Source organism: Physcomitrium patens, chromosome 3 (assembly GCF_059467195.1).
Source record: "Physcomitrium patens ecotype Gransden chromosome 3, ASM5946719v1, whole genome shotgun sequence".
Taxonomy (NCBI): Eukaryota; Viridiplantae; Streptophyta; class Bryopsida; order Funariales; family Funariaceae; genus Physcomitrium; species Physcomitrium patens.
Genome location: NC_143412.1, coordinates 21,714,769 through 21,736,671, shown reverse-complemented (window position 1 = coordinate 21,736,671; position 21,903 = coordinate 21,714,769). Strand labels below are relative to the sequence as shown.

General features: G+C 42.2%; 2 protein-coding genes and 2 long non-coding RNA genes across 10 annotated transcripts; 2 read left to right on the top strand and 2 right to left on the bottom strand.

Annotated features, from left to right (window-relative positions):
* Window positions 1-114: 114 nt before the first annotated feature.
* Window positions 115-6,115, top strand: LOC149989589 (squamosa promoter-binding-like protein 7). The gene is made up of 11 exons (XM_090249218.1): window positions 115-641; window positions 1,364-1,515; window positions 1,975-2,160; window positions 2,635-2,912; window positions 3,087-3,161; window positions 3,372-3,479; window positions 3,649-3,772; window positions 3,959-4,103; window positions 4,331-4,466; window positions 4,808-5,233; window positions 5,487-6,115. The coding sequence occupies exons 1-11, from the start codon at window positions 115-117 to the stop codon at window positions 5,736-5,738; spliced, it is 2,409 nt and encodes an 802-aa protein (XP_090105344.1). The 3' UTR covers window positions 5,739-6,115.
* Window positions 6,116-7,207: 1,092 nt separating this feature from the next.
* On the bottom strand, window positions 7,208-10,047 carry LOC149989588 (uncharacterized). Of its 4 annotated transcripts, none has more exons than XR_012217214.2 (3): window positions 8,973-10,037; window positions 8,345-8,411; window positions 7,208-7,569 (listed from the first exon to the last, which is right to left on the bottom strand). It is a non-coding gene; the product is annotated as an uncharacterized LOC149989588 (long non-coding RNA). The 4 variants fall into 4 exon arrangements; XR_016502288.1 differs by lacking the exon at window positions 8,345-8,411 and having other exon boundaries at window positions 8,973-9,148; window positions 9,246-10,034; XR_016502289.1 differs by lacking the exon at window positions 8,345-8,411 and having other exon boundaries at window positions 8,973-9,148; window positions 9,270-10,034.
* Window positions 10,048-11,318: 1,271 nt separating this feature from the next.
* LOC149989587 (squamosa promoter-binding-like protein 7) lies at window positions 11,319-17,319 on the top strand. The gene is made up of 11 exons (XM_090249217.1): window positions 11,319-11,845; window positions 12,568-12,719; window positions 13,179-13,364; window positions 13,839-14,116; window positions 14,291-14,365; window positions 14,576-14,683; window positions 14,853-14,976; window positions 15,163-15,307; window positions 15,535-15,670; window positions 16,012-16,437; window positions 16,691-17,319. The coding sequence occupies exons 1-11, from the start codon at window positions 11,319-11,321 to the stop codon at window positions 16,940-16,942; spliced, it is 2,409 nt and encodes an 802-aa protein (XP_090105343.1). The 3' UTR covers window positions 16,943-17,319.
* Window positions 17,320-18,411: 1,092 nt separating this feature from the next.
* LOC141045214 (uncharacterized) lies at window positions 18,412-21,251 on the bottom strand. 4 transcript variants are annotated; one of them, XR_016502291.1, is made up of 3 exons: window positions 20,177-21,241; window positions 19,549-19,615; window positions 18,412-18,773 (listed from the first exon to the last, which is right to left on the bottom strand). It is a non-coding gene; the product is annotated as an uncharacterized LOC141045214 (long non-coding RNA). The 4 variants fall into 4 exon arrangements; XR_016502292.1 differs by lacking the exon at window positions 19,549-19,615 and having other exon boundaries at window positions 20,177-20,352; window positions 20,450-21,238; XR_016502293.1 differs by lacking the exon at window positions 19,549-19,615 and having other exon boundaries at window positions 20,177-20,352; window positions 20,474-21,238.
* Between the last annotated feature and the right edge of the window lie 652 nt (window positions 21,252-21,903).

Sequence of the window (21,903 nt, the reverse complement as noted above, 5' to 3'; positions counted from 1 at the left end):
GCTTGCTGCCCGTGCATTTGATGGAGAACCGCATGCGAGGAGGATCGTGATGGATGGGTTAAGACTTGCATGACGTCCTTATGTTGATAGACGTATCTATGTGGGTTCCGAGACATGGGGCATTTGGATGATTCAGTGGCAGGTTGGGAATGGGACAGTGTGCTCCTTCTGGCCAACCCGTCCTTAGACACTAGTCCTTTGCAGAGCTCGCTCCAGGCGCACTCTTCTCTTGATTACATCACAGATTTTGCTGTGGGGCAGTCCTGGGCTGGGTTGGGAAGTCTTCAGACGAGCTCGCCGAAGCCCCCGGATGGAAAAGTAGCGGCTGGACCTCAATCGAGCTCTTCGGCTGAGAAAACGACGACCTCAGATTACGAATTGTTTCGAGACCCGCGCCTTGATTGCCCCAATTTTCTGGCTGGGAGGGTTCCTTGTGCCTGTACTGATGAGGACGACGACGAGGGAGGGAGCCGAAGCAAGAGGGCCAAGGTGTCTGCTCGTTGCCAGGTCCCCGCTTGCGGAGCTGATTTGGCTGGTCTCAAGGGTTACCATCAGCGGCACCGGGTGTGTCTCCAGTGTGCAAATTCGACCACAGTGATTTTGCGTGACATCCCCCACCGATATTGTCAGCAGTGCGGCAAGTAAGTACTATTTTCAGTTGGACCGAAGTTGTGTCGACCAATTTGCTGTATACCCTATCGGCTCCCATCGAAGCGCTCACTTAGTTCGTTTGGGTTGAGTACATGTGATGAACAACATTTAAATGTTTGGGTACCTTCAAACTTCTCTAGGAATGGGAGTTTGGGGCTTAACATTCAGCCAAGGGCCACAATCTTCGAAGTAAGTGCAAATGCTCTAGAGCTGAGCTTGTTAGCAGTTACTTCCAATGTGGGATGCAAAACATGATGTAACTAGTCAAAGTGATTTTCCAGGGGGTGTTTGAGTGTTGTGTTACTGGGAACACGGTAGCACGTGAAAGCGTTCTCGGTGATTCACAAAGCCGTTTTTTGGGGGCGTCAGGGTAAAACCTCGCTAGTTACCCAGGAGAGTGTAGTTTCCACATGTGATTCCTTCACTATTCGAATTTGCTGAGGTGGGAGGAGTTGGTTGCGTGTACGAAAGGCACATAGTTGTATTGTTTTTTGATGGCTCAAAGGCGTGGGCTAATGCCTGATGCACGCTTGTTAAATGCCTCTTTCTACCAGTTGGAGCTGCAGTAAGTGATCCGTATTTGTCGATGCTGCATGGTCTGTTTTGTGCTGGGACATAACACTCTGTAAAGCACGGGTTCCATTTGTTGGGTGTGCAATCACCTCTTGTGACGACATGCTATACGTCTCTCAAGCAGCGATTTCTGAAACAGGTTTCATGTGTTGAGCGACTTCGACGAGGGCAAACGGAGCTGTCGATTTAAACTAGAACGCCACAACAATAGGCGGCGGAGGAAGGTACAAGAATCTGGAGAAGACGGTGCAACTCCAGGCGGTGGAAGCGATAAAGCCAGCCTCAATAGTGGTTCGTGTTACAGCTTAGTGTGCCTCTTAATATCTTGCGCTATCGTTGTAGTTTTGGTTGCATGTGATGAATTTTGGCTTTCCACCCGTGCACATAGCGGCCAGTTGGGTCCGCATAGCTGAGCCTGACCACTCAGACTTCCCGGTGTGTTAGAATGTTGAGGAAACTGGGTGCGTAATTTTCGTCAGCTTTATTTGGAAGAAATGTTGAGGGGCTGTTTGTGTCATCAGATTTTGTTGCAATGTAGTATGGATGTGAAGTTTATTTTGGGTTTTATTTTTGAGGTTGTATTTTGGATAAAAGCACTAGTCACCTGAAAATATGTCTAGGCTGAACCTGGGAGCTTGAACGTTCCTGTGCTACAGGAGAAGTTTTTGGGTGCTTATCCTGGGAGTGCATGCGCTTTATAATGCATGGGTATGGCATTGATGGTTTGGGTGTTGTATCGTTTCCTCGAAGGTGGAGGAAGGGTGAACGGAGACGAAAATTCTGCAGTTGAAAGCAAAGCCCACGCAGAAGTAGAGCAAAGCGTAGTGGTGCAGGTTTCTAAAGAGGCTTCCTCTCCTGTTGAGCAATCTGATACAACCGACACCACACAGATCCTTTCTGCTGGGATAGTCGATGGTTCTGGATCAAGAACTGATGGTGAGGGCACTGATTTCGCTGATTTTTATTAAGACCTGAGACTGAAATCAACATTACAACATTATTTTAGCACATGTGTTCTGCACTGCACATGAGCGGTATGTCACATAGGTGTCCTTCATGCTAATGTTGTCACGATTTTGTACTCAGGCTTGCTCACTTACGTGTCTGGTTTCTTTTGTCTTCTAGTTGCCATGCTTCCGGTCTAATCCATGTGCGATCTTTGCGGGTTTTTACGCATCCTAAGATGGCTGTATGGGAATTCTGAAAATAATGCCCCCCCCGCCCTATTGATCGAGTGTCGGTGATGATTAGGGTAGTGTTGATGATCTATCAAGATTGTGGATTTTTGGAGAAAGGTTTGTTACCTGAGTTGGTTATCAATGCCTGGTTACAACTTTTCCAAACGCGCGTTCTTATCTACTGTATTGAGAACAGCTTTGATTTATCGCGTAATTACTGCAATTACTGCAGGTGCACAAGAGGCTCTTTCTGCCCCAAGGAGCAAGGAGTACACCATGCCTGGCCCCAATGTTTCTGGTATTGCAGAGTCCGCTCCACTGTGGAACTCCACAGAAACGCCTGGCGGTGTTTCCAACGGGCACAAGAGCGGAGTTGACGAAGATTCTTTACTAGCATTATTGTTGGAAGACTCTCCAAACGTAGACGAGCGGTTGCCCTCCCGTGGTTTTGAATCGACGTCTCCTATCCCGCCAAGGTCCTCCAAGAAGCCAAGCGCATATGCATCTTCGGTGGGTTGTGCTTTATCGCGGTTTAATCTGCGTCTTGTGTTACACATGCGTTTGTTTGTATAGATTTGTTTTACTGCACATACCGAAGTGCGTGACCTTTACAAGGTCCATGCAGCATCTCATGCACTTGCCAATTGGTGTCAGTCGGAGTTTAATACTAGTGTGTTTTTTCAGCACCCAACTGCCCGGATCTCCTTCAAATTATACGACTGGAATCCAGGGGACTTTCCTCGTAATTTAAGGCAACAGGTACGGAATTTTGGTATTTATTTCACGTTCTGGAAATTCCACGGAAGGTTGCCGTATTTACGTTGAAAACAGTGTAGCAGTTTGCATTTAAGCTCGAGGGGTTTGAACTGATCGCACATGCAATGGGCGTTGTGGGTAGGTTTGCCCAGGGTTATAGTTGGTGCTGTCATTTTCTGTGATAAATTGACAGCGTAGATATCGGTGCTGCAGATTTTGGAGTGGCTGTCGAATATGCCTGTGGATCTCGAAGGGTACATACGCTCCGGCTGCACCATCCTCACCCTATTCATTTCTATGCCTCAGTCCATGTGGGAGGGGGTAATGGACCTCGACCAATTTTAGCCATATCGTTATCTGTACAATTATGAGCCTTATTTTGGGTTGAATCTTGCTGTCATCATTTTGCGAACTAGAGCCTACATTCGATTTTGGGTGCTTAGTATAATTTTATTTGAGAAATTAATGTGGTGGTGATTTGTTTTGGCAGCTGAATGCAGACTGGGAAGGTGCCGTTGCGAGGCTTGTGTGCAACCCTCAGAACACATCGGGGTTCTGGGAAAAAGGGTACTTCAAGGCCAAGCTCGGCCGCCAGACAGTACACTTTGAAAATGGTAAGCTCCCCTCTTTTCAGGAGTTGGCGCTGGCCAGTTTTGGACGCAGTTTCTTCAAACTCATAAGTGCACTGGTTGTCGTTGAATTGTTTGTTGTATGTTTCATTGAGGATGGTAGAAGTTGTTGTGGGCTTGCATACAAGGACGTGTACATGTATTGTTAAAATAGGTGGTTTGCGAGATCAGGAAAAGCGGTGAATAGGAGTGGCGGAAAAGAAGACTGCATGCCGTGCATGCCTGTCCTGCAATCTGTTGAGCCTGTATGTTTTCGGGCAGGCACAGGCTGCATGCTAAGCATTACTGGCCGCAACTTGCTACAAGCAAATACAAAGTGAGTTTTCTGGTGCATGGCTGTGTGAAGTTGATACACATCGTCTTCTTTGCCGATCAGGTGTAAACCTGTTCGGATCCCGCTTGTTTTTTGGGTTGACCTTAGTAATATCAGTTAACAATAGCAAATACCATGAATAGAGGGGATCGTTTGGAGTGTTGTGCACGCCACCGTCATGTGACTTCCATCATCGTAGTTGGATCTCATGCAATTAACTTGTCTTGCAGGTTGCTGATGTCTCACGGCGGAAAGTACATTAAGGCTTGGGTGCTGAAAGCAAGTTCTGAGGGTAAGCAGGAGGATAAGTGGCAGATCGTTGTTCCGCCTGTCGACGAGTGTCAGGCTGGGCCTGTTTTCATTGAGGTACCGGTTTGGCCTAGTTGAATCCTAAATGTGTATTGGTTGATAAGTATGACGGATATAAGGTAGTGTTTATGTTATTGCCATGCGATGTGAGCTACCCACATGACGTGTGTCGCTGGCAACTACGAGCATGACGAGTGCAGTGTATACGTTCTGTTTGGTTTACGTCCGGGCAGAACATGTTGGGTTGGATTTAGATACTTTTGGCGTGGTGCTGGGCTCAAGTCTTTGAGTCGGAAGTTTGATGTTACTGGTGTTTCTTGGGAAGACCGTTCTATGGTGCTTGTCGTTGACAACAGGCGACTAGACGAATTTCATGAAGTGGAACTTGTGAATATCAGGTTGAGAACGAAGACAGACTCAGCAACATTATGGTGGTGCTAGTCGGGGATGCAGAATTTTGCAATGAGGTGGAAAGCATGGAGTTGTATACTAGCAGCTGCGAAGCTCAAGATCTGCTGTTCGACTTGGGTTGGATGCTCAAGGAGAGCACCCTTGATTCGGGTGTTTTGATTCAACGTCTCCGTTCGCTGCTCGATTATGCGAATGCGAAAGGATGGGAGCGAGTTGCTGAGCGCATTCTAGAAGCAGCTGACAGGCGGGGTGTTTTGCGTAAATTAGTCGGAGCCGCGGACGCACGCTCTTTTGACTGGAGAAACATCTGGGCCGAAAGCACCGGGCATAGTCACTCGACTTACAAGCTTTCATCATTTGCGGTTCCAGTATCGAGCCGAAGTTACTCCATGCCATCGCTGGCACAGAGCAAGGTTCGTGTGTTTTGTTATTATTGTTGGGAGTTATTCTGTGAATTGGGTTGGAGGACTGGGTTTTTATCTGGTCATTGATTTCTAACTGAATGGCAACCGATAGTAGTCGTCGGCATGTGTAAATTAGAATTAGGTGAATGTTTACACTCGCAGTTACGTGGTTTTTGTGCGTTGATAGTTGATGAATTGTGTTTTACATAATGCCAAGTAAGTTATTAAATTTGTGTCCCATGCGGGGCTTTGTTGGTGTCAGAGAGATGCGGACGAGCATACACACATTGTAGTTTGTAACAGCAGCAGCAAGGATTTAACGACCACGTCTCTACTACCACAACGGGGGATGAGAGAGAAGCGTCGTTCTCCATGGGGTAGGAACACCTACAGGCTTGTGTTTGCTGTTGCAAGCGCGACGGCAGCATGTGCAGGACTTTGCGTAGTCCTGCAACACCCGGAACAGGTTGCCCAACTATCGACATCATTGCGGCGTTGCCTTTGGAGTAATTGATTTAGTGTACTTTGATCAAGTGGGTTCTGCGGAGAGAATATGTACATGCTTCGAGGGAATATTTGTACTTACAGCCCATTTCAAATAGCCAGTTCTGGGAGTCTTTAGGACCCTTTGGACCTAGAAGGTACGGATGCCCCTTTGTAAATAGTGGTTGGGTTCAGATTGGTCGGTGTGGTCGTGATAATTTTTTAGTGTGGGCGTTTGGTTGTTTAGAGTCTGTTTGTTACACTTGGGTTAGGTATTAGGTTGAATTACTGGTTCGAATGATTGGGTGGTTGAGTTGAGGTATGTGCAACCTTGTTGCATCATTTTGGTCTGGAATTTCAAATGATGCAGTTCGCTGATCTGACCACTTGGCAGCGGTTCCTTTGAAAGTTGAGCCATGCTGCACTGTGTGCACGGGTGTGTTGATTTCGCTGCAGTGAGGATTCTCTTATTTTGGACATTTAAAAAATTATATTTTATATTTGTAATTTTTTTATAATATTATTTATTAAAGTTTAGCTTTATAATATAACATTTGAATAAGTGCAATCATAAACTAAATTAAGTACCAAAATATTAGATGCATGTAGAATAAATATTTTACATAAAAATTTAATAAAAATAGACATTAATAAAGCCAAATAGAAAAAAAAAAAAAAAATCAATGAAATATATTTTATATAATTTATAATTCAATTAGAATATAAATACTCAATATTTTTTTTAATTGAAAAAACTAAGTGGAAAATAAAAAAACACAAAGATAATAAACAAAAATCCTAATTGGTCTTTTATAAATATTTTTTCATGGATTCACTTATAAATTGATTTATTAGAAAGTACTAATATAAGTGCATTATGATGAAAAATGATATTTATGTCAATATGATGAATTATTTGCTAAAAAAGACTATAAAACATTTATTGCATATAGAATAATACAATATATATTGAAGGATCATAGAAGAATATAAAACAGGCCAAATATGCTCTTGAATTCACTTTAATATTATTAATAATATAATAAAAAGAAAATCTTTCAACACTATAAAATTCTTATTTATCTACTTTTTTGCCTATGTGTGTAATGTTAGAAGTGAATAAATGTTAATTAAACATAGTTTGGTACAATTGGTTGTTGATACAAATGCTTTAACAATGACACCAACTACATCTATCCTATATCAATGTTGTAGAAAAACTATAAAAAAAATATAAGTATACAACATATTTTAGAATGGCTAAATTTGTAGTAAATCTAAGTTCAAACATTTGTTGGTAGAAAGTACAATAAATTTGTAGCATTATTTAGCAAACTTCACTATCATTTAATTACAAAATAATTCTTATTAGAAACAATGCGTACTATCTAATTCTTGTATGAAGTCCTTCTAATGCTCATTTACAGTCTTAATATTTTCTGTAATATAGAAAGCAATGGAAAGTTAAATAATTTTTTATAAAATCCTTCATTAAGTATCTATTATATAAAACACATTATGGAGGGATATAAATCAACAAGATAAATCATGGAGACAAATTAGCCTTTTAATTGGCTATCCTAATAAGCATATCTTGAATAAGCCTTATATACAATGCATTAGAATAGTTCTTGCTTGAAGGGGGTTGTTTAGTAGAGTATGCAATGATTAGGCTTTAGTCTACTATCTCTTTTGGTAATTACATTATTTATGATATATTTACTTTTTATGGTATCTCTCTTATTGCAACTCTAGTCTTACTTCCACTTGCAATTTGAGCTCTCCATAGCTTCTTGACTTACACTTTGTTGATTTTGAGGCTAGCATTGATTTCCAGCTAACAACCATCTCTATGTGAATCTCTATATAAAATACATGATTGGATAACTTAGCACAATTTTTGCTTTCTCATAATTAAACTTTAGAAGTAGTTCATTGTACAAAATTAATTAATTTTTTTGTATATTTTATATGAGAACAATAGGAATTCAATTACTTAAATTTAACTTAGATTTTGTTAAATGAATACAAAAAAACAACATAATACTAAAAAATATTATTTTACATAATCTATTGATTAAACCTATCATTAGAAGAAGTATGAACTACTTACAATATGTTATCTATGCAATTATTTTATTGAAATGATTACAAAGAATAAAACAGCTATATACAAATTTCTTTGTAATTATTTGAAACACATTCAAGAATTTAAGATTAATATTAATTACTTCTTAAACTTTATATTATCTTAAATAATTCAATAATATAAAAATAATCACAAAATGGAACAAATATACCAATACTCAAGCTTAATAAAAGTTACAATTTTAAAGTATATACTCTTCATTCTTCATTTCAATATAGATTGATATGTAATTTCAATATATAATTATGAAATATAAAATTATATAGTTTTTTAAAAAATAAAATAAAGCTAAAAAATATTTCTTTAAGATATATTATTATCAAAGAATTTTTGAGCTAATTTTAAAATAAAATATCTTATCAAAACACAATACAATAAGTGATAAAAGTATATATATATATATATATATATATATATATATGACATTATAAACTATTGAAGATTGACAATAAAACAAACTCAAGTGAGTGAATGTCTTATATACTTACTTATAAGAAGAGCTATCTATAAAAAACACCCTATATGTAAAACAAGAGCTCCACAAGTCTTATTCAACTGCCATCCCATTTCTATGGTGAATCTTAATTCTCACAAGAAAAACCAAACTCATACAATAGAAACGGTTGTCATACAATTGCAACCCAAATTGTAAGTGATGAACAATAAGAAGGTTAAAACAAAAAAAAAAAACCTCTCATTTGCTTCAATTTAACACAACCAGATTATGGTGATGAAGCAAGTTGGTAAAGCATGAATTTCGACAAACCGTCATGCATTTCAAGTGGAACACAACTTGTGCACCTCTCCGCAAACAGAGAGGGACACAAGCCACTTGGATTCCAAATTATTAAACTGTGTTTAGTTGCTTGTGTCATGAGTGACAAACAAATCGAGGACATTAACACTTTGCCATATTCAAATACACATACTCTAAATACAACCCAATGGAAATATATAGCACTACAATAACAATATGAAAAGCAGTCTGTACAAGGAAGGTGATAATATCATAGGCGAATCAATGCACAATATTTAAGGTCAACCGACCATAAAAGTATATGCAAAGACCCTGCACAGTGAGAATGGAATAGGGCACCCAAAAGGAAGAAATCATACGAGAAGGATGTCGTCATGGGGCCAACAAGGGCAAGGCAGCTATCCCTGGCCATCGACGGCAAACCCTCAAGCGGGCCCGCCATAAGCCAAGTACGAACGCCAAGATTCCTCATCACACGAAATGCGACGGGATCTTCCCAACCGAGAAGTCGTCACCCCTTCCGGATTCCTGGAACCTGCCGCAGTGCCCGACAATGAATGAATGACTTAAAACGGAGATATTACGTCGTAGGATAGGGCAATGATCTTCATCCACAAAACAAAGAGCCCTACACTCCCAATTTAAACATTGCTAACAGGTGACGAGGTCGAGCGGTCGCAAGCAGTTGCAACTCCATCACCCCACAGCTACTCGAGTGTGGAAGCCCCCGGCAGCATTCACTCTCCAATCTTCAGAGTTGATTGCCCCCATCAAAAATCAACGAAAAACATTGAAAAGACCATTTCGTAAGTCAAGCGAGGCTTTATTTGTTGGTGAACGTAGCAACGACTTTGGCCAATGAGAGGAAGGCTTCTTTTATCTCTTTGTGGGATAGCGAGGCTTCGTTCTTCTCACTGTTGTGTAGATAGGGCCTCCCTGAATTGTTCTAGGCTAAGTAGCAGTGGAGCGTATTCTAAAACTCAGTAACAATGAATTCTGAAAAAAGGAACATTGTAGTTGTAAGGGCGCACCAGAGCGCATGGAATGGTTGTGCGAGGAGGGGAAGGGTTTTTCAAATGTGTTCCGTAGTTGATAATGTTGTGGCATGGAAGAGGTCCACTCTCCAGTGTTGCTGTTGCTGTTGCTGTTGTATGTATGTTCCCAGCGGAGGAAGAATGAGCTAAAACAGGAGGCGGTGATGGTGAGGAGGATCTAATGCCAGGGGACGTGGACCAAATCATACCCGGCCAGCGCAATACAATACAATACAGATAGATAGATAGATAGAGAAAATAAATAGGGCACGTGTACTCCTCAGGGTATTCGCAGTGTGGCATCCATAGAAATCAAAACAAGCATGTGAAGCACGTCCTAAGAAACAATAGGGAGTGCAAGCAACACCACTGAACAGAAGAAGCAGCAGCAGCAACATCAACGGCACGCGGGGGGGGGGGGGGATTGAATTCCCGCTCCCTGCAAGTCCACATCGCCAGGCACGCAGCCACGCTGTCCAGGAAAGGACAGGACAGATCAGATCATCCGTCCATCCATCCACCCATCCGTCCGGGGGACGAATAGACGAATGGGCGGGGGACGGGCTCAGCCGGGATGCTCGTGATGCCCCCCACAGAGGGCCTGCGGAAGTCCGGGTAGCTGTCCGGACTCCAATCCATTGGGAGAGAAATGCACAAGGGAAAAATTGGTTCTCGCTGCTGCTGGCTATGGCGATGGCGCTGCTGGGCATCATCCCGAACCTTCTCTGCCTTTGCTGCTAGCACCCTTCCTCCCTCTGCTGTCCCCCTTTTCCCTCCCCATCCCTCCGTCGTCTGCCTGCTCCGCTCCGCCCCCCTCCTCTCTCTCCCCCTCCCTCCTCTTCTCCGCCTCTCTGAATAATGCGCCTCTCTTCTCCGATGCTTTTGGTGGAGATGGTGGAGATGGTGGAGATTGCGAAATATTCTCCATGTTCCCTCGATCGACCTTGGCTAGGGTTTTCTCCGTAGGCGCGCTGGGTTGAATTTGCGGTGGATTTCTGCGGAGTGCACAGTCCGGCGGAGATCCCTTTTTGAGCCTTCCTCAGTTCTGTGGCTGGATCGGTGTTGGCGTTCCTTTTTATTCGTCGGCAATCTTCTGCGTTGTGGGGACTTGGCCGATGGTTGTGCAGTCGACCGAACTTCTTCTACTTCAGTTTAGTTTATTTTATTTTTTTGACACAGTGCTGTCCGTCTTAAATCTGAGATGCAGGGGCGGTCTATTTTCTGGCTCTGGGTTTTGACAGCCTTGGTGATTTGAGCAGCGGAATATCTGAGCTGCTTTCTATGGCGCAAGGGCTCTTGTTATGTCGTTTGATGTACCGTCGATTTATGAAGGCCCAGGTGTCTAGGAAATGAGGTGCTAGGGCGTTGTTGAATTGGACGCGAAGGTGTTTCTCTGCGTTTAGGGCACCTTTTATGTAGCTTCCTGCATCGAAAGGTGGAGGAGGATTTCTTCCAGCTGCGGTCTTTTCAGTGATTTTTTCGGCGTTGAGAAGCTGGATGCGTGGAGTTGTTCTTGGCGTGAACGCAGGGAATTCTGTGCTGGACATAACCGGCAGTGCTTGCTGCCCGTGCATTTGATGGAGAACCGCATGCGAGGAGGATCGTGATGGATGGGTTAAGACTTGCATGACGTCCTTATGTTGATAGACGTATCTATGTGGGTTCCGAGACATGGGGCATTTGGATGATTCAGTGGCAGGTTGGGAATGGGACAGTGTGCTCCTTCTGGCCAACCCGTCCTTAGACACTAGTCCTTTGCAGAGCTCGCTCCAGGCGCACTCTTCTCTTGATTACATCACAGATTTTGCTGTGGGGCAGTCCTGGGCTGGGTTGGGAAGTCTTCAGACGAGCTCGCCGAAGCCCCCGGATGGAAAAGTAGCGGCTGGACCTCAATCGAGCTCTTCGGCTGAGAAAACGACGACCTCAGATTACGAATTGTTTCGAGACCCGCGCCTTGATTGCCCCAATTTTCTGGCTGGGAGGGTTCCTTGTGCCTGTACTGATGAGGACGACGACGAGGGAGGGAGCCGAAGCAAGAGGGCCAAGGTGTCTGCTCGTTGCCAGGTCCCCGCTTGCGGAGCTGATTTGGCTGGTCTCAAGGGTTACCATCAGCGGCACCGGGTGTGTCTCCAGTGTGCAAATTCGACCACAGTGATTTTGCGTGACATCCCCCACCGATATTGTCAGCAGTGCGGCAAGTAAGTACTATTTTCAGTTGGACCGAAGTTGTGTCGACCAATTTGCTGTATACCCTATCGGCTCCCATCGAAGCGCTCACTTAGTTCGTTTGGGTTGAGTACATGTGATGAACAACATTTAAATGTTTGGGTACCTTCAAACTTCTCTAGGAATGGGAGTTTGGGGCTTAACATTCAGCCAAGGGCCACAATCTTCGAAGTAAGTGCAAATGCTCTAGAGCTGAGCTTGTTAGCAGTTACTTCCAATGTGGGATGCAAAACATGATGTAACTAGTCAAAGTGATTTTCCAGGGGGTGTTTGAGTGTTGTGTTACTGGGAACACGGTAGCACGTGAAAGCGTTCTCGGTGATTCACAAAGCCGTTTTTTGGGGGCGTCAGGGTAAAACCTCGCTAGTTACCCAGGAGAGTGTAGTTTCCACATGTGATTCCTTCACTATTCGAATTTGCTGAGGTGGGAGGAGTTGGTTGCGTGTACGAAAGGCACATAGTTGTATTGTTTTTTGATGGCTCAAAGGCGTGGGCTAATGCCTGATGCACGCTTGTTAAATGCCTCTTTCTACCAGTTGGAGCTGCAGTAAGTGATCCGTATTTGTCGATGCTGCATGGTCTGTTTTGTGCTGGGACATAACACTCTGTAAAGCACGGGTTCCATTTGTTGGGTGTGCAATCACCTCTTGTGACGACATGCTATACGTCTCTCAAGCAGCGATTTCTGAAACAGGTTTCATGTGTTGAGCGACTTCGACGAGGGCAAACGGAGCTGTCGATTTAAACTAGAACGCCACAACAATAGGCGGCGGAGGAAGGTACAAGAATCTGGAGAAGACGGTGCAACTCCAGGCGGTGGAAGCGATAAAGCCAGCCTCAATAGTGGTTCGTGTTACAGCTTAGTGTGCCTCTTAATATCTTGCGCTATCGTTGTAGTTTTGGTTGCATGTGATGAATTTTGGCTTTCCACCCGTGCACATAGCGGCCAGTTGGGTCCGCATAGCTGAGCCTGACCACTCAGACTTCCCGGTGTGTTAGAATGTTGAGGAAACTGGGTGCGTAATTTTCGTCAGCTTTATTTGGAAGAAATGTTGAGGGGCTGTTTGTGTCATCAGATTTTGTTGCAATGTAGTATGGATGTGAAGTTTATTTTGGGTTTTATTTTTGAGGTTGTATTTTGGATAAAAGCACTAGTCACCTGAAAATATGTCTAGGCTGAACCTGGGAGCTTGAACGTTCCTGTGCTACAGGAGAAGTTTTTGGGTGCTTATCCTGGGAGTGCATGCGCTTTATAATGCATGGGTATGGCATTGATGGTTTGGGTGTTGTATCGTTTCCTCGAAGGTGGAGGAAGGGTGAACGGAGACGAAAATTCTGCAGTTGAAAGCAAAGCCCACGCAGAAGTAGAGCAAAGCGTAGTGGTGCAGGTTTCTAAAGAGGCTTCCTCTCCTGTTGAGCAATCTGATACAACCGACACCACACAGATCCTTTCTGCTGGGATAGTCGATGGTTCTGGATCAAGAACTGATGGTGAGGGCACTGATTTCGCTGATTTTTATTAAGACCTGAGACTGAAATCAACATTACAACATTATTTTAGCACATGTGTTCTGCACTGCACATGAGCGGTATGTCACATAGGTGTCCTTCATGCTAATGTTGTCACGATTTTGTACTCAGGCTTGCTCACTTACGTGTCTGGTTTCTTTTGTCTTCTAGTTGCCATGCTTCCGGTCTAATCCATGTGCGATCTTTGCGGGTTTTTACGCATCCTAAGATGGCTGTATGGGAATTCTGAAAATAATGCCCCCCCCGCCCTATTGATCGAGTGTCGGTGATGATTAGGGTAGTGTTGATGATCTATCAAGATTGTGGATTTTTGGAGAAAGGTTTGTTACCTGAGTTGGTTATCAATGCCTGGTTACAACTTTTCCAAACGCGCGTTCTTATCTACTGTATTGAGAACAGCTTTGATTTATCGCGTAATTACTGCAATTACTGCAGGTGCACAAGAGGCTCTTTCTGCCCCAAGGAGCAAGGAGTACACCATGCCTGGCCCCAATGTTTCTGGTATTGCAGAGTCCGCTCCACTGTGGAACTCCACAGAAACGCCTGGCGGTGTTTCCAACGGGCACAAGAGCGGAGTTGACGAAGATTCTTTACTAGCATTATTGTTGGAAGACTCTCCAAACGTAGACGAGCGGTTGCCCTCCCGTGGTTTTGAATCGACGTCTCCTATCCCGCCAAGGTCCTCCAAGAAGCCAAGCGCATATGCATCTTCGGTGGGTTGTGCTTTATCGCGGTTTAATCTGCGTCTTGTGTTACACATGCGTTTGTTTGTATAGATTTGTTTTACTGCACATACCGAAGTGCGTGACCTTTACAAGGTCCATGCAGCATCTCATGCACTTGCCAATTGGTGTCAGTCGGAGTTTAATACTAGTGTGTTTTTTCAGCACCCAACTGCCCGGATCTCCTTCAAATTATACGACTGGAATCCAGGGGACTTTCCTCGTAATTTAAGGCAACAGGTACGGAATTTTGGTATTTATTTCACGTTCTGGAAATTCCACGGAAGGTTGCCGTATTTACGTTGAAAACAGTGTAGCAGTTTGCATTTAAGCTCGAGGGGTTTGAACTGATCGCACATGCAATGGGCGTTGTGGGTAGGTTTGCCCAGGGTTATAGTTGGTGCTGTCATTTTCTGTGATAAATTGACAGCGTAGATATCGGTGCTGCAGATTTTGGAGTGGCTGTCGAATATGCCTGTGGATCTCGAAGGGTACATACGCTCCGGCTGCACCATCCTCACCCTATTCATTTCTATGCCTCAGTCCATGTGGGAGGGGGTAATGGACCTCGACCAATTTTAGCCATATCGTTATCTGTACAATTATGAGCCTTATTTTGGGTTGAATCTTGCTGTCATCATTTTGCGAACTAGAGCCTACATTCGATTTTGGGTGCTTAGTATAATTTTATTTGAGAAATTAATGTGGTGGTGATTTGTTTTGGCAGCTGAATGCAGACTGGGAAGGTGCCGTTGCGAGGCTTGTGTGCAACCCTCAGAACACATCGGGGTTCTGGGAAAAAGGGTACTTCAAGGCCAAGCTCGGCCGCCAGACAGTACACTTTGAAAATGGTAAGCTCCCCTCTTTTCAGGAGTTGGCGCTGGCCAGTTTTGGACGCAGTTTCTTCAAACTCATAAGTGCACTGGTTGTCGTTGAATTGTTTGTTGTATGTTTCATTGAGGATGGTAGAAGTTGTTGTGGGCTTGCATACAAGGACGTGTACATGTATTGTTAAAATAGGTGGTTTGCGAGATCAGGAAAAGCGGTGAATAGGAGTGGCGGAAAAGAAGACTGCATGCCGTGCATGCCTGTCCTGCAATCTGTTGAGCCTGTATGTTTTCGGGCAGGCACAGGCTGCATGCTAAGCATTACTGGCCGCAACTTGCTACAAGCAAATACAAAGTGAGTTTTCTGGTGCATGGCTGTGTGAAGTTGATACACATCGTCTTCTTTGCCGATCAGGTGTAAACCTGTTCGGATCCCGCTTGTTTTTTGGGTTGACCTTAGTAATATCAGTTAACAATAGCAAATACCATGAATAGAGGGGATCGTTTGGAGTGTTGTGCACGCCACCGTCATGTGACTTCCATCATCGTAGTTGGATCTCATGCAATTAACTTGTCTTGCAGGTTGCTGATGTCTCACGGCGGAAAGTACATTAAGGCTTGGGTGCTGAAAGCAAGTTCTGAGGGTAAGCAGGAGGATAAGTGGCAGATCGTTGTTCCGCCTGTCGACGAGTGTCAGGCTGGGCCTGTTTTCATTGAGGTACCGGTTTGGCCTAGTTGAATCCTAAATGTGTATTGGTTGATAAGTATGACGGATATAAGGTAGTGTTTATGTTATTGCCATGCGATGTGAGCTACCCACATGACGTGTGTCGCTGGCAACTACGAGCATGACGAGTGCAGTGTATACGTTCTGTTTGGTTTACGTCCGGGCAGAACATGTTGGGTTGGATTTAGATACTTTTGGCGTGGTGCTGGGCTCAAGTCTTTGAGTCGGAAGTTTGATGTTACTGGTGTTTCTTGGGAAGACCGTTCTATGGTGCTTGTCGTTGACAACAGGCGACTAGACGAATTTCATGAAGTGGAACTTGTGAATATCAGGTTGAGAACGAAGACAGACTCAGCAACATTATGGTGGTGCTAGTCGGGGATGCAGAATTTTGCAATGAGGTGGAAAGCATGGAGTTGTATACTAGCAGCTGCGAAGCTCAAGATCTGCTGTTCGACTTGGGTTGGATGCTCAAGGAGAGCACCCTTGATTCGGGTGTTTTGATTCAACGTCTCCGTTCGCTGCTCGATTATGCGAATGCGAAAGGATGGGAGCGAGTTGCTGAGCGCATTCTAGAAGCAGCTGACAGGCGGGGTGTTTTGCGTAAATTAGTCGGAGCCGCGGACGCACGCTCTTTTGACTGGAGAAACATCTGGGCCGAAAGCACCGGGCATAGTCACTCGACTTACAAGCTTTCATCATTTGCGGTTCCAGTATCGAGCCGAAGTTACTCCATGCCATCGCTGGCACAGAGCAAGGTTCGTGTGTTTTGTTATTATTGTTGGGAGTTATTCTGTGAATTGGGTTGGAGGACTGGGTTTTTATCTGGTCATTGATTTCTAACTGAATGGCAACCGATAGTAGTCGTCGGCATGTGTAAATTAGAATTAGGTGAATGTTTACACTCGCAGTTACGTGGTTTTTGTGCGTTGATAGTTGATGAATTGTGTTTTACATAATGCCAAGTAAGTTATTAAATTTGTGTCCCATGCGGGGCTTTGTTGGTGTCAGAGAGATGCGGACGAGCATACACACATTGTAGTTTGTAACAGCAGCAGCAAGGATTTAACGACCACGTCTCTACTACCACAACGGGGGATGAGAGAGAAGCGTCGTTCTCCATGGGGTAGGAACACCTACAGGCTTGTGTTTGCTGTTGCAAGCGCGACGGCAGCATGTGCAGGACTTTGCGTAGTCCTGCAACACCCGGAACAGGTTGCCCAACTATCGACATCATTGCGGCGTTGCCTTTGGAGTAATTGATTTAGTGTACTTTGATCAAGTGGGTTCTGCGGAGAGAATATGTACATGCTTCGAGGGAATATTTGTACTTACAGCCCATTTCAAATAGCCAGTTCTGGGAGTCTTTAGGACCCTTTGGACCTAGAAGGTACGGATGCCCCTTTGTAAATAGTGGTTGGGTTCAGATTGGTCGGTGTGGTCGTGATAATTTTTTAGTGTGGGCGTTTGGTTGTTTAGAGTCTGTTTGTTACACTTGGGTTAGGTATTAGGTTGAATTACTGGTTCGAATGATTGGGTGGTTGAGTTGAGGTATGTGCAACCTTGTTGCATCATTTTGGTCTGGAATTTCAAATGATGCAGTTCGCTGATCTGACCACTTGGCAGCGGTTCCTTTGAAAGTTGAGCCATGCTGCACTGTGTGCACGGGTGTGTTGATTTCGCTGCAGTGAGGATTCTCTTATTTTGGACATTTAAAAAATTATATTTTATATTTGTAATTTTTTTATAATATTATTTATTAAAGTTTAGCTTTATAATATAACATTTGAATAAGTGCAATCATAAACTAAATTAAGTACCAAAATATTAGATGCATGTAGAATAAATATTTTACATAAAAATTTAATAAAAATAGACATTAATAAAGCCAAATAGAAAAAAAAAAAAAAAATCAATGAAATATATTTTATATAATTTATAATTCAATTAGAATATAAATACTCAATATTTTTTTTAATTGAAAAAACTAAGTGGAAAATAAAAAAACACAAAGATAATAAACAAAAATCCTAATTGGTCTTTTATAAATATTTTTTCATGGATTCACTTATAAATTGATTTATTAGAAAGTACTAATATAAGTGCATTATGATGAAAAATGATATTTATGTCAATATGATGAATTATTTGCTAAAAAAGACTATAAAACATTTATTGCATATAGAATAATACAATATATATTGAAGGATCATAGAAGAATATAAAACAGGCCAAATATGCTCTTGAATTCACTTTAATATTATTAATAATATAATAAAAAGAAAATCTTTCAACACTATAAAATTCTTATTTATCTACTTTTTTGCCTATGTGTGTAATGTTAGAAGTGAATAAATGTTAATTAAACATAGTTTGGTACAATTGGTTGTTGATACAAATGCTTTAACAATGACACCAACTACATCTATCCTATATCAATGTTGTAGAAAAACTATAAAAAAAATATAAGTATACAACATATTTTAGAATGGCTAAATTTGTAGTAAATCTAAGTTCAAACATTTGTTGGTAGAAAGTACAATAAATTTGTAGCATTATTTAGCAAACTTCACTATCATTTAATTACAAAATAATTCTTATTAGAAACAATGCGTACTATCTAATTCTTGTATGAAGTCCTTCTAATGCTCATTTACAGTCTTAATATTTTCTGTAATATAGAAAGCAATGGAAAGTTAAATAATTTTTTATAAAATCCTTCATTAAGTATCTATTATATAAAACACATTATGGAGGGATATAAATCAACAAGATAAATCATGGAGACAAATTAGCCTTTTAATTGGCTATCCTAATAAGCATATCTTGAATAAGCCTTATATACAATGCATTAGAATAGTTCTTGCTTGAAGGGGGTTGTTTAGTAGAGTATGCAATGATTAGGCTTTAGTCTACTATCTCTTTTGGTAATTACATTATTTATGATATATTTACTTTTTATGGTATCTCTCTTATTGCAACTCTAGTCTTACTTCCACTTGCAATTTGAGCTCTCCATAGCTTCTTGACTTACACTTTGTTGATTTTGAGGCTAGCATTGATTTCCAGCTAACAACCATCTCTATGTGAATCTCTATATAAAATACATGATTGGATAACTTAGCACAATTTTTGCTTTCTCATAATTAAACTTTAGAAGTAGTTCATTGTACAAAATTAATTAATTTTTTTGTATATTTTATATGAGAACAATAGGAATTCAATTACTTAAATTTAACTTAGATTTTGTTAAATGAATACAAAAAAACAACATAATACTAAAAAATATTATTTTACATAATCTATTGATTAAACCTATCATTAGAAGAAGTATGAACTACTTACAATATGTTATCTATGCAATTATTTTATTGAAATGATTACAAAGAATAAAACAGCTATATACAAATTTCTTTGTAATTATTTGAAACACATTCAAGAATTTAAGATTAATATTAATTACTTCTTAAACTTTATATTATCTTAAATAATTCAATAATATAAAAATAATCACAAAATGGAACAAATATACCAATACTCAAGCTTAATAAAAGTTACAATTTTAAAGTATATACTCTTCATTCTTCATTTCAATATAGATTGATATGTAATTTCAATATATAATTATGAAATATAAAATTATATAGTTTTTTAAAAAATAAAATAAAGCTAAAAAATATTTCTTTAAGATATATTATTATCAAAGAATTTTTGAGCTAATTTTAAAATAAAATATCTTATCAAAACACAATACAATAAGTGATAAAAGTATATATATATATATATATATATATATATATATGACATTATAAACTATTGAAGATTGACAATAAAACAAACTCAAGTGAGTGAATGTCTTATATACTTACTTATAAGAAGAGCTATCTATAAAAAACACCCTATATGTAAAACAAGAGCTCCACAAGTCTTATTCAACTGCCATCCCATTTCTATGGTGAATCTTAATTCTCACAAGAAAAACCAAACTCATACAATAGAAACGGTTGTCATACAATTGCAACCCAAATTGTAAGTGATGAACAATAAGAAGGTTAAAACAAAAAAAAAAAACCTCTCATTTGCTTCAATTTAACACAACCAGATTATGGTGATGAAGCAAGTTGGTAAAGCATGAATTTCGACAAACCGTCATGCATTTCAAGTGGAACACAACTTGTGCACCTCTCCGCAAACAGAGAGGGACACAAGCCACTTGGATTCCAAATTATTAAACTGTGTTTAGTTGCTTGTGTCATGAGTGACAAACAAATCGAGGACATTAACACTTTGCCATATTCAAATACACATACTCTAAATACAACCCAATGGAAATATATAGCACTACAATAACAATATGAAAAGCAGTCTGTACAAGGAAGGTGATAATATCATAGGCGAATCAATGCACAATATTTAAGGTCAACCGACCATAAAAGTATATGCAAAGACCCTGCACAGTGAGAATGGAATAGGGCACCCAAAAGGAAGAAATCATACGAGAAGGATGTCGTCATGGGGCCAACAAGGGCAAGGCAGCTATCCCTGGCCATCGACGGCAAACCCTCAAGCGGGCCCGCCATAAGCCAAGTACGAACGCCAAGATTCCTCATCACACGAAATGCGACGGGATCTTCCCAACCGAGAAGTCGTCACCCCTTCCGGATTCCTGGAACCTGCCGCAGTGCCCGACAATGAATGAATGACTTAAAACGGAGATATTACGTCGTAGGATAGGGCAATGATCTTCATCCACAAAACAAAGAGCCCTACACTCCCAATTTAAACATTGCTAACAGGTGACGAGGTCGAGCGGTCGCAAGCAGTTGCAACTCCATCACCCCACAGCTACTCGAGTGTGGAAGCCCCCGGCAGCATTCACTCTCCAATCTTCAGAGTTGATTGCCCCCATCAAAAATCAACGAAAAACATTGAAAAGACCATTTCGTAAGTCAAGCGAGGCTTTATTTGTTGGTGAACGTAGCAACGACTTTGGCCAATGAGAGGAAGGCTTCTTTTATCTCTTTGTGGGATAGCGAGGCTTCGTTCTTCTCACTGTTGTGTAGATAGGGCCTCCCTGAATTGTTCTAGGCTAAGTAGCAGTGGAGCGTATTCTAAAACTCAGTAACAATGAATTCTGAAAAAAGGAACATTGTAGTTGTAAGGGCGCACCAGAGCGCATGGAATGGTTGTGCGAGGAGGGGAAGGGTTTTTCAAATGTGTTCCGTAGTTGATAATGTTGTGGCATGGAAGAGGTCCACTCTCCAGTGTTGCTGTTGCTGTTGCTGTTGTATGTATGTTCCCAGCGGAGGAAGAATGAGCTAAAACAGGAGGCGGTGATGGTGAGGAGGATCTAATGCCAGGGGACGTGGACCAAATCATACCCGGCCAGCGCAATACAATACAATACAGATAGATAGATAGATAGAGAAAATAAATAGGGCACGTGTACTCCTCAGGGTATTCGCAGTGTGGCATCCATAGAAATCAAAACAAGCATGTGAAGCACGTCCTAAGAAACAATAGGGAGTGCAAGCAACACCACTGAACAGAAGAAGCAGCAGCAGCAACATCAACGGCACGCGGGGGGGGGGGGGGATTGAATTCCCGCTCCCTGCAAGTCCACATCGCCAGGCACGCAGCCACGCTGTCCAGGAAAGGACAGGACAGATCAGATCATCCGTCCATCCATCCACCCATCCGTCCGGGGGACGAATAGACGAATGGGCGGGGGACGGGCTCAGCCGGGATGCTCGTGATGCCCCCCACAGAGGGCCTGCGGAAGTCCGGGTAGCTGTCCGGACTCCAATCCATTGGGAGAGAAATGCACAAGGGAAAAATTGGTTCTCGCTGCTGCTGGCTATGGCGATGGCGCTGCTGGGCATCATCCCGAACCTTCTCTGCCTTTGCTGCTAGCACCCTTCCTCCCTCTGCTGTCCCCCTTTTCCCTCCCCATCCCTCCGTCGTCTGCCTGCTCCGCTCCGCCCCCCTCCTCTCTCTCCCCCTCCCTCCTCTTCTCCGCCTCTCTGAATAATGCGCCTCTCTTCTCCGATGCTTTTGGTGGAGATGGTGGAGATGGTGGAGATTGCGAAATATTCTCCATGTTCCCTCGATCGACCTTGGCTAGGGTTTTCTCCGTAGGCGCGCTGGGTTGAATTTGCGGTGGATTTCTGCGGAGTGCACAGTCCGGCGGAGATCCCTTTTTGAGCCTTCCTCAGTTCTGTGGC